This window comes from Rhagoletis zephyria, unplaced genomic scaffold (assembly GCF_001687245.7).
Source record: "Rhagoletis zephyria isolate East Lansing unplaced genomic scaffold, Rhagoletis_zephyria_1.1 Rzeph_scaffold_02647, whole genome shotgun sequence".
Lineage (NCBI taxonomy): Eukaryota > Metazoa > Arthropoda > Insecta > Diptera > Tephritidae > Rhagoletis > Rhagoletis zephyria.
Window position 1 is genome coordinate 34,014 of NW_016159731.1, and position 12,136 is coordinate 46,149.

The 12,136-nt window shown below is 34.0% G+C and overlaps 1 protein-coding gene across 1 annotated transcript; it reads left to right on the forward strand.

Moving 5' to 3' along the window:
• The first annotated feature begins 239 nt into the window (after positions 1-239).
• LOC108367348 (UDP-glucuronosyltransferase-like) lies at positions 240-7,362 on the forward strand. Its single transcript, XM_017621943.1, has 4 exons — positions 240-1,226; positions 5,554-5,987; positions 6,072-6,288; positions 6,365-7,362. The coding sequence occupies exons 1-4, from the start codon at positions 553-555 to the stop codon at positions 6,660-6,662; spliced, it is 1,623 nt and encodes a 540-aa protein (XP_017477432.1). The 5' UTR covers positions 240-552; the 3' UTR covers positions 6,663-7,362.
• The last annotated feature ends 4,774 nt before the right edge of the window (positions 7,363-12,136 follow it).

Consider the following 12,136-nt stretch of genomic DNA (forward strand, 5'->3'; position numbering starts at 1 on the left):
GAGCGACCTCTTAATATTTTTTGATATCAAAATAAAAAAAAGGAGTATATTTTCTGGTATAGAACAATCCCAGGGGGTGAGAGTATTAAAATTCAGACTTAAATTTTTTTTTACCATCCTAATAGGCACTCATCATTAGTGTTCGTATACATTAGCTATAAATGTATCTATATATGCATACTATATACTTACAAACATACTACCATACATATATTATATTAATCGTTCTGAGGGAATAGTGATCTAGTAGTTTTTGTGGTCAGTGACTGCGACGACAACGGCGAAAACGCATCCCGAATGCACGCGGCGCGAAAAAAAGGTTCGACTTTGAACTTGCTTGGTTTCCCGATACGCATACGAAACGTACCGGTAATACGCACATAGTGTAATACGTGAATGATTTAAGTGAAATATTCGTTAAAAAAAAGACACCGCTCTTAAAAATCTGAAAAAGAACCTCTCCGAAGAGCGCGATTAAAAATCAGTGAAAGTGAAAAAAAAATCAATAATTTAATGATAATTAAGTGAGAACACACAGCCATTCTCACAGCCATGCAAATTAGCGGCAACAACAATAGCAACAAAGCAATGCTATTGATTTATTTTCTGCTGGCCACTTTAGCTGGTCAAATACCAACAATTTGCAGCCGTCGTATACTCGGTATATTTCCACACTTTGGCTATAGTCACTTCAAGGTCTTCTATCCGCTGTTGCGTACATTGGCTGAGCATGGTCACCATATCACTGTGGTGACCCATATCAAGGCATCGAGCGATACAAAACCTCCGAATTATGAAGAATTGTTGCTGGGTGGACATCCCACTGGGAATTTTGTTACCTTTAATCAAGTACTACCACGACGTCCACTGCACTATCTCCTGCTCGAGGCGGAATTATTGCATAGTGAAGGACAAAAATCTTGTAAGAAATTCTATGAGAGCGGTCATGTTGAAACGATCTTAAAATTGCACGAGCAACAGCCATTCGATTTGGTCATCACAGAGTTCTTCAATACCGATTGCCAGTTGGGCATTCCATATTTATTGCAAGTACCGGTGGTGGGCTTAAGCAGCTGCCTATTGATGCCCTACTACTACGATCGTATTGCGTTGCCAGATTTTCCATCTTATGTGCAGTCTGAATTCGTCGGCTTCCCGGAGGAGTTGAGTTGGCATCAGCGTCTGTTGAATTTCGTACAAATGAAGTTCATTAAGAACCTCTATCGGTAAGCGATCGGAGAGAGTTAATACTCAGACGCATGTATGTACATATGTAGGTATTGACGGTCAAGCTTTCAAATGGGTAGATATATTTATTAAGCTTACAGACATATTTACACGCCAATGACAAAATCTTCGAATGACGGCGCCCAAAACTCAGTACTCGGCAGGCTATAGCAATAACAATGACAGTTGCATTCATTATAGTATTTAAGATCAAGTTTTTGCGGCATAGTATTAGGCGCAGTAGTTAAGACAGTTGTCATGCGATGAGCTTTGTCATTTGTGAGGGAATAGAGCTGTTAGAATGGATCCTCTGCAAGCTTTCTAAACTATTACTTTTTAAGTTACTTATTTTCGATAGCGCTGAAAACTATTTTCCCAAAACCCATTTGAATCCAATGGGTGATAATGATAGAGAAATGTCAAGTGTTATGGATGTTAAGCTTGGACGTAATAGGGATATATCATAAAGGTTCTTAGGTATGACATCATCTATGTGTATGAATTTTGTCCACCATTTCTATGGTCTCATAGCTTTTAAACGTCATTGGAAAACTGCATTTGGATCATGACATTCACAACAAAGGATTCTACTTCTGATAATCTCTCTCCGATTCAAGCTTAGAGGTCTCTAAGATCACTATACCGTTTTTTAAACCGAAATTCACTTTGTTTAGAAGCAAAGTTGGGAAGCATGTTGGACGTCAGATCAATCTTTTATGAGTTAACACTTGTGTGCGGCATTAAATTTATGATTTGAAGCCGCGTTGCATATTTTATCTTCAAATTTCTTTGCCATCGCATGTCATGAAAAATGTAATATTGGGGCAAAAGCGTTATTTTTCTTATCAATTTATAAGCAAACCACAAGATAAGCCATATACATACATACATATACGTATAATCTATATATATATAAAACGCGAAGGGATTTTTTGTGCAGCATAAAAGATCTTTACCGTTCGCCCGATTTTCAAAAATGAGATGTCAAATTAAAGCGCTTGACCTGTAGATGTGCAAACTGGTTTTATTTTTTCGAAAGGAGTTGCCACCTGTTAAAAAATTGCATTCAAATAATTTAATAATCAGTGCCATCAGATCCACACCGTTAGTTCCATTTTCAAAAGTGAGGTACCAAATTAAAGAGCTTAGGGTGTGGATGTTCAAGAAGGTTTCACTTTTTCGAAAAAAGTTGCCACCTGTTAAGAAATTAAGCTCAAATTAATTAAAAAGGTAAATCAATTATTAAATATGGGTATCGATCGAAATGGTTTTGAAAAGGCTTTATAACTTAACTACGTATAGGAGGGTTGCCACATATTAAAAAAATGTAATTAAATTTTAATTAAAGGAATTTGGTAAGTGAATAAGGTATCGCTATGTGGGTGTCATACAAAAGAGGTTTAAGAAGCTAGTAGTTTGGAAATATTTAGAATAGGGTTGCCACCTATTTGAGAAGTCTAATTGAACTATTTTATACCCAAGTCATATGAAATATTAACGATGGATGTCAAATGGAAGAGCGTCAAGAAATACTTAGTTTGACAATTTAGAGCATTTTTGATGTTTGAGGGTTGCCCAGTTTAAAGGGCTAAACTAAAATTATTTAATAAGTTATCAATGGAACTATATTTAGGAGGGTTGCCACGTGTTTAAAAAATAAATATCCACTAATTTATCAGTTACTTGAAATATTTATAACAATGTCAGGCGAAAAATATTTAAGGAAATTTTAGTTCGAAAATAATTTTTAAGAGGGTTGCCGCCTGTTTTGAAAGTGGTATTTCTTTTAATTATACATAAGTTACATGAAATTTTAAAATATGGTTATCAAAAGAACGAGTGTTAAGAAATCTTTAAATTGAACATTTGTTTTTTTTTGTTGAAAAAATTAAGCTAAAATTATTTAATAAGTTAAATGGATGGTCAAAAGATGGGTATCAATCGAAATGGGGTTGAAAATAATTTATTTCTAAACTGTATTTAGGAGAGTTGCCATGTGCTTAAAAAAATTAAATTTAACTTAATTCATCAGTTAATTGAAATATGTATAACAATGCCAGGCGAAAGATTTTAGTTTGAAAATACTTTTAAAGGGGTTGCCACCTGTTTGAAAAGTCGAATTTGTTTTACTTATACGAAAGATACATAAAGAAATATCGAAATATTAGTGTCAAACGACAGAGTTTTAAGAAAACTATAGGCTGATCATAGTGAAATAATATAAAGTGTACCAGGTAACTGACGTCTTCATATTTGAAAGCCAAATTAGATTTTGTTATTATATTTTCTTTAGTTTCTGGTATTCGTTTTTTTTTTCAATTCTGGCATTAACCCTTGGTTTGGTTGCACATCTCTGTCCTATTTCGGCTTAGATCCTCATCTTTTGTGGACTGAAAAGAACAGCACTGCAACGCTATGTGTGCTTTTGCGCAAGCGGCAAGAGTTTCTTAGCATATTTTGTTGATTTTTTTATTCAAATCGAAAAAATTCATAAGTTCTCACTCAAAAAGGTTAACGTGAAAGTCAAATCAAAGAAAAGTTTGTGATAATAAATTGTCAAATAAGAGTGCCGAAATAGAATGTCATTGCTATCTAGCACACTTTATATTATTTCACTATGTGGGCTGATAATATTTTTTATTAGAGTTGCCATCTATTTTTTTTTGAAGCTCATCACATTTGCACAGTTATTTCGAATTTCCAAAATGAGAAGTCAAATTAAAGAACTGGGATTCTACACAATGGATAGATGTGCACAGGTTTTATTTTTTGAAGTTACAGGGAGATTTGAAATTTGATGAAATGAAAACCGACACCATGCGAGACCTCTCATCACATACATACATATGTATGTGCCTCTGAAAGACTGGTGCACTTAAGTAATATACTTGAATGTTCATGCGCAAATTCCTACATATGAGTACATACATAAAAAAGACTTGTGAAAGCGCAAAAAAGACAAACACTTCATATTCTTCACTTCAACAAAGAATGTAGAAAATTGCATTGCTGAATTAATTGATAAGTAAGTCTGTATTACCCATGCACCAATAACCTATATTTTTTTTAACTTTAAATAAGTATTAACACATGCAATTGCGGGCTGATATCAGTAACGTACGTACGTATGTACTTATATGTTAAAATTATATAGCAAAGCTTCGAACGAAAAATGTATACCGAAGATTGTACAACGCCGAAAACGGATTGTACCTAAACCAAATTTAATGGGGGATCACGAAAATTCTGTTTACATCTTCTTAGGAAGGAGAAGATCGTGCATATTTATATCGAGTGGCGGGCGGATACAAATCTTATTTTGTCTGACGAGATTACGGAACCTCAATGAAGATCTTGGTAGTGGAAAAGTCTTAACATCTATGAACATGGCAAAGTTAGGATCACAGCTCCCACTAAGTTTCTTTTGGCCAACGATGATTTGAAGAAGGTAGCAAACCACTCTAGTGGCACGCTATTGGCTTCAAACCCCCACACCGACACCGGTACAGGCATTTATAACAACCCCATGAGATTATCTATGTCTATGGAAAAAAATGCGAGCATTTATTAAGCGAAGGTCTTTGCTAGTACTCTGTGTGCAGAAATAACTTACGTAGAAACAACCCTAGTCCTCAGCTTGAGTCGAGCGGCACTCAAGGCTCTCATATCATTTGCGGTTACATCACATCTAGTCATCGAATACAATAACATCCAGCTACTTGAAGAGACAAGGAGAGGAAAGGCTCAATGTCCCCAAAGGATGAGCTGTCCATATCAATATAACATGTTATAAAAAAGCTATATGAACCACCCTAAGGCATCAATTCGTAGATGCTGTAGAAGTTGCAGCAGATATGAGGTATCTTCCTCCTCCGTAACTGTTCCGCAATGTCTATGCACAGGTTGTGACACCTTGGGTCGCCTTTTATGAACGAGCTTTGTGTAGTGGTGGCAGGTATAAATCTGTCTGAAAACAAGTCGAAAAAGTGAAACGTTGCCTGAGCCCTTGCAATCCCGGATGGCGGCAGAGTAATTGTTGACTTCCTCCAAGTCGGGGTAGCTTCGACAAAAGTCGTTCGTTGTGTATTCCCATAAAGCAGTGACTAGTTTCAATAACTCTCCTGAGTCGAGGGCGTTCGAGGAGAAGGAGAGGGGGGGAGGGGGGCGGAGGGGTAGGGGACCTATCCCAGTCGAGTGTGGGCACTATTTGACATGCCACCTCATACATATGTTAGTTTTTCTTAGTCCTGCCTTTGTTGCCCGCTATCTCTTATATCACCTCAGATCAAAGTCAATCTTTACAATTTCTTCAATCCATTTTTTCAGCTACCGCACAAATTACTACGATCGCCAATTGATCAAGAAATACCTGAATGTGGATTTCGATGTTGATGAATTCGCTAAACGCAGCACCAGCTTAATTTTGGTCAATCAACATTACACCTTTAATGGCAATAAACCGTTGACGCCACAACTAATCGAAATGGGTGGCATACACATCGAAGAGAAGGCGACAACAGCCACCTTGCCAGCGGAAATTGAGAAATTCTTGAAAAATGCACCACACGACGGTGTACTCTTCGTTAGTTGGGGTTCCATGGTACGCGCCTCCAGCATGCCCAGCGAGAAAGCGCAAGCAATAGTGAAGGCACTCGAGCAACAGCCCTTCAATGTGATTTGGAAGTGGGAGAGCGATGAGTTGCCAACGAAAAGCAAGAAATTTCTATTCGTAAAATGGGCGCCGCAGCTTAGTTTGTTGTGTGAGTGTGCTGGAGAACTACATACCTACATAACGATTGTGTATTTACTATAAAAAAAATGTATAATTTTTCTTCACCCCACAGGTCATCCAAAGGTGAAAATATTCTGGGGTCACGCTGGCCTACTCGGCACTACGGAGAATGTTTACTGTGGCAAACCGATAATTACCACGCCGCTCTATGGCGATCAAAGTGTTAATGCGTATGCAATACAAAATCGTGGTGCGGGCACTATTCTGCTCTACGACGATATAAATGAAAAGAATTTATTGGCAACGCTAAAGGAGATACGCCGCAAGAGGTGGGCTCATAAACTGAAATTATTTATGTATTATTAAATTGTTAATTTATTCACTCAATACCTACTTTTTACACAGTTATGCTGAGCATGCTGCTGCATTGTCGCACATTTTCCGTAATCGCGACATGAAACCGCTGGACAAAGCTGTTTGGTGGGTGGAACATCTGCTGCAGGAGCAGGGCAAAACGGCACACAAGCTATTGCAAACAAAGGCGACTAAATTGAATTGGTTCGTCTATTATTCACTGGATAGTGTGTGCATTTTGCTTGGCATTGTCGCGGCTGTTATTTTCATTGCTCGTGTGGTTTTGCGTCGATTGTTGGCTATTTTCAAACAAAGCAAACCAAAGAATGCCAAAGTGAAGACTAAATAAAACGAAAACTACACGAATATCTATAATTTGTATAGCGAATTTGTAAATAAATATGTATGTCTATAACTTATTCTACAGTCCATAAGTGCAAGTGTGAATATTTGAATCAATTAGCAAAAACGAATTTAAATTTTGTAAATTTTTTTTTGAAGCAAAAAGGGAAAGAGTAAATATATGTACTTTAATATTCTTAATTATGTACAACTAACTTTATCCCAGATTTTGATATTTTGCAATGCTTAAGAAAAAAAGTAGTCGCGAGTACCAGGTATGCACTCATACAATTTGATGTGTAAAAATATGTGCCCTGAAAAAGAGGTAACATCAGCATTGTGACATCTCTCGGCCGCGCTTAGAAAAAATAACCCTCGACAGTCCAACTCTGGCGACGCTATCCACAGTATTTTGCCGCAGGCATAATTAATATAATAAATTTTGAAAACTGAAATCAGGAAGCTATAAAAAAATGAAATTAGAACGCCGAAGGAATAAGAAGGCAGCCTTAATTCACGCGGTCTTAATTCCATTCACCTGAAAAGAACAACTGGCACGATGAGGAATGACACGAATCTTCAGAACGTAACGCGAACAAAAACAACAATAAATTGCTACACGAAGCAATCAATACTTTCACGAAGCTATGTGCCAAAAAAAGTAAAACTGCGTTTTTGGTTTCTCTCTCTGATGTCAGTATTTTTTTAAAGGANGCAAAAACAACAATAAATTGCTACACGAAGCAATCAATACTTTCACGAAGCTATGTGCCCATGGTGTAATAATAACAAAGTGTTGTCAGTAACTTAACCTCACTTTTNGTCAGTATTTTTTTAAAGGAATTTTTAATTTCAAAGATATGATTGATTCCAAAAGTTAATTAAAAAATTCAATGCAAAGTAGCATAACAATATTGGTACCAAATGAAAGAGAAAATTTTGTGAAATTCGATAATGTGTTCCAGTTTATATGAGTCCTTAACATATAATTTTCTCAAAAATAAATATTGCAAAATTTCAAGCATAAAATTTTAAAACGGTATTTATCAATATGATGTAATGTTGAACAATTTTCCGTCATCCCTTGTCAAATTTGGTTTGGAGACAAATCGGTTTCGGCGTTATGCCATCTTCAGTGCAATTTTTCGTTCCACATTACGTCATACACCTACCCTGCCGGAAACACCAACAACGAAAATTAGAGTATTTTCAATACCTACTTGTCCTTATGCACCAAAAAAAAATAAGTTTCAAAGATACTGAATTTTCCCATACTGTTCCACATGTCGCTAATTTCTACTATCACTTTCACACTGATCATAAAAACAGGTGCAAAGTGTTAGGACGTGCCTTGGACATACTTCGATAGCTGAAACATCATTTTAAGTAATCCAAAAAAGAAAATCCCAAAATCGATAGTTTATTTTTGGATTTATGAGCATGAAAGGGGGATTCAATATCACTATGTAGCGGCTGCCCCTTTGCGTGACAATATCAAGGCGAACGCTAACATATTGTGTAAGCGCCAATCTTTTATTATTATTTATTATTCTATTTTTTATTTTTATATATTTTCGTTTTTAGTTAAATATTTTTAATGTGTTCAACTTAGTTTTCCTTTTTTTTAGTTCATTTGTTTTTAGGATCTTATTTAACATTTTTTATTGCAATTTTTTTTTATTTTGTCTTCTTTGATTAAATTTTTAGATTTTGTTTTAAAAAGACCATATGAATGTATATACATATACACATAGGTATATTTCTTAAATTTTATTTAATTTTGAAATACTATTTCCTTCTTTTATTTAATTTTTTTTCATTTTATAGTTTGGTATTCTTTAAATTTTTAGATTTTATTGTTTTAAAAAGATAAAAACACTTGATTAATTTCATTTAATTTGAAAAATTTTTTTATGTAATTTTTTCTTAATTTTTATTTAATTTATGTTTTCTTTTTTTAGTTTAATTTTCTTCTATTTATTAGTTTTTATTGTTTGAAAAGGGAAAATATATATACTTTTTTAATTTAATTGAATTTTTGAAAAACTTATTGCTAACAGCATAACGCTAAGGGCCGTTTTCACCGTCTCTGGTTAACACTCATCCCCAGTTAAACATCGTTACCGATGTAACTTACTCCATGCAGTGTTAATAATTGCATTTTCCAATTTCGTATGAAAATGTAATTCAAATTGTACTTTTTATCACTAAATTGTATCAAATTTTAATTGCAATTATTTTTGTAATGTTTAGTTACTGTGTACAATTTGTATTTAATTATTGTTTCTAATAAAGTAGAAATAGCTTCTAAAAATTTAGAAACAATTTTACGTTTATTTTATTTACATAAAACGTTACAGACTTTTACATCAGATATTATGATTTTAAATGCATGGATGTACATACTTAAGTACATAAATGCATATAAACATAAGGATTTACAATGATTGGATATTTTAAAATTTAAAAAGTTGCCAGTAAGTTCCAAAAAAGTACGAATCCTGTAAATAACACTGGATCATAAATTTTAATTTGGTTTTTGTTCTCCAGACGCCGCTATCCAATTTCTATGTAGAATTGCAGAAAAGCGTGTTACTTAGGTTTACGCGGCGTATGAGTAACATTCTTGCGTGCTCAATTTTCATACAAATAATCATGCGCATTTTTATTTGACCACTCATTATTTCTTATTTATCCATCGATTTTCTTCATTAGTAACTAGATTTTTTTTTTTAACAGAACAGGCTTTAGTACAAATGCAAAAACTTGGCACAGAACCTGTTATTTTTTTTTTAATTTTTCTTCTGTTAATGATTAATTAACTTGTCAGAAACTGGAGATTAGTGTTAATCAGAGATGGTGAATTGCAAAATAGTAGTAAAAATGAAATGGCAAAATAGTAGTCAAAATTCCTATCGTAGTTTCAGCAGCCCTGACCTTAAAAAAACCAATACAAAATTTGCGTCAAATGTACAGAATATGGGATACCATCGTATAGTATAATTGTGTTAGAAAAACCATGCCGAGTGACCTGTGCTCAAAAGTTCAGAAACCAACGTTTTTGAACTAAGAAGTATTATCCTTCAAAGAGCGAAATAAACTCGCAAGCTAAAAAACTAGAAATTTTGACAGTTCAGTTACAAGACCTTCGAGAGTTTCGCGGATTTTTCCAGCTTTAGAGACTACCTCCTAAGATGTATTTCTACCCAGAAATCATTTGCAACGTTTCTTCTTCCAATTGCAAGCTTTTTCTTTTGCGTAATTTGTTAAACTTGTTAAATCGAATTAAAGAGGTAAAAATCATTCACGTAATCAAATCATTTTAACGCAAAAACATTTTTACATATTTTTAGTGGCTGCGCAATTTTTCCATGGTTGCACCTACATATGTACCTATTGACAGCTTCGAAAAATTCCTTGCTCAATTCGAAATGATTAATTAACATGCGAAAAAGAAATATAAATGTCAGACATATGTATTTATAACTATATACTTATACAAACATACACTGCCGGCAAAAAGTATTGGCACAGCTGCTTTTTTTTACAATATATGCAACAATTTTTATTGCAATATTTTTCCGCCAATTTTTTTTATAGAGATATGGTCATTCTACAACGAAAAACATAAAAATATAATTTCGAAACTTTGTGCAAAGCTTGCGAAAATTCCGCAAATTTTTAACTTTTTATTCAGATTTTTTAGAATTTTTTTGAGTATGCAGATTTGTAGCGCAATCAATTATATAATAATAAAGTACAAGCTTTAAGCAGCTAGAAATTACCATTGCTTTTAGGAAGTTTTTATTTCACGCAGTCTCTTCCACACAAAAAAATTGTTCGAAAGTACTTTATATGAAAAAAAAAAATGCAAAACAAAAAATTCTCAAATATCAGTGCGATTTTTTTATACAAGAATTTAATGGACTAAAAACTGCATACTCAAGACAATTCGAAAAAATCTGATTAAAAAGTTGAAAATTTGCATGGAAATTTATTGAATTTTCGCGTGTTTTGCACAAAGTTTAGAAATTATATTTTTATGTTTTTTTTTGTTGTAGAATGAACCATCTTTTTATAAAAAATTAGCGAAAAATTATTAGAATAGAAATTGGTGCATATATTGTGCAAAATTCGCTGTGCCAATAATTTTTTTCCGAAAGTGTATATATGTAAATACATATGAGCATATATCTATTCATATTTACATTTTGATGAATGGATGGATGATACAGGCACGCGTCGAGGATAACCAGAACAAGTTCATTAAATCACGCATTTGCGGTTTTCCATGAGCGAATCATTAGAAACATACAATTATATAAACATACGTATGTATAAATTAATGATTATCAAATGTGCACGCAATTCTAGACAAATTTCATAGATTTTACTGTGCAAATGTGAAAGTGATTGAAGGTGGAATAGCTAAATAAAATATTGATCAAATTATAAAATTTAAATGCGAAAAATAGTGCGAAGGTGAGCAAGCAACTACATATNCACATACAATTATATGAACATAAATATGTATAAATTAATCATTATTAAATTTGCACGCAGTTTAGACAAATTTCATAAATTTTACTGTGCGTACAAATGCATTAGGTGCAAATGTGAAAGTGATTGAAGGTGGATTAGCTAAATAAAATATTGATCAAATTGTAAAATTTAAATGCGAAAAATAGTGCGAAGGTGAGCAAGCAACTACATATGTAACTAAAATTGACGTCACAGATTTATAGAATGACAACATCAATGCCATGAATTCCCTTCTAATAAATCTGAATTGTCGTTTTAGGGCGGCGGCTGGCGGCAGTGGGTGAACAATGATATACATAATAAATGCAAGGTCATGTTCACACCAATAGAATTTGACAGCCAGCACTCGCGCGAGTCGTCATAAAAATGGCAATGACAATGACAATGGCAAAGCAAAGCAAAGCGAAGGATGTATGTATGTACGGATGATCGTACTGATGATCTAAGTGTAGAGCGCGCAAATGTAATAGCAGACTAGCAAACATTTGGAAATCAGAGCTTTAGAAATAAATATCCATAAATAACTAGATATGTATGTGCGTTTGCCTGCTTAATAGGTTTAGTATGTAAACATATTTATGTACATACATATGCATGCATACTTACCATGCACCAGCGATCGTGAGTGATCTTGCTTGTTTACTTGCGTTGCATATGAACAGCATACGGATGTGATTTATCATCTTAATACTGAGGCAATTGCAATATCCAACCGCCCCTAAAGCACAAACATAGAACAAAGAAAAAATATAGCTTGCAGCAACAGGCGCAAATCAGTACAAGATCGTTCAATTCGATTTTCTACTGATATTAGGTGCTACGACATTCTAGTGAAGATAAAGATAAAGATAAAGATAAAGATAAAGATAAAGATGAAGAAGGTGAAGATGAAGATGAAGATGAAGATGAAGATGAAGATGAAGATGAAGATGAAGATGA

Excerpts from the sequence above, each read along its gene's own strand:
- LOC108367348 (XM_017621943.1), top strand. The coding sequence starts at position 553 with ATGCAAATTAGCGGCAACAACAATAGCAACAAAGCAATGCTATTGATT. Across the intron at positions 1,227-5,553 it reads TTCATTAAGAACCTCTATCG|CTACCGCACAAATTACTACG; the intron begins GTAAGCGATCGG and ends CCATTTTTTCAG. Across the intron at positions 6,289-6,364 it reads AAGGAGATACGCCGCAAGAG|TTATGCTGAGCATGCTGCTG; the intron begins GTGGGCTCATAA and ends CTTTTTACACAG.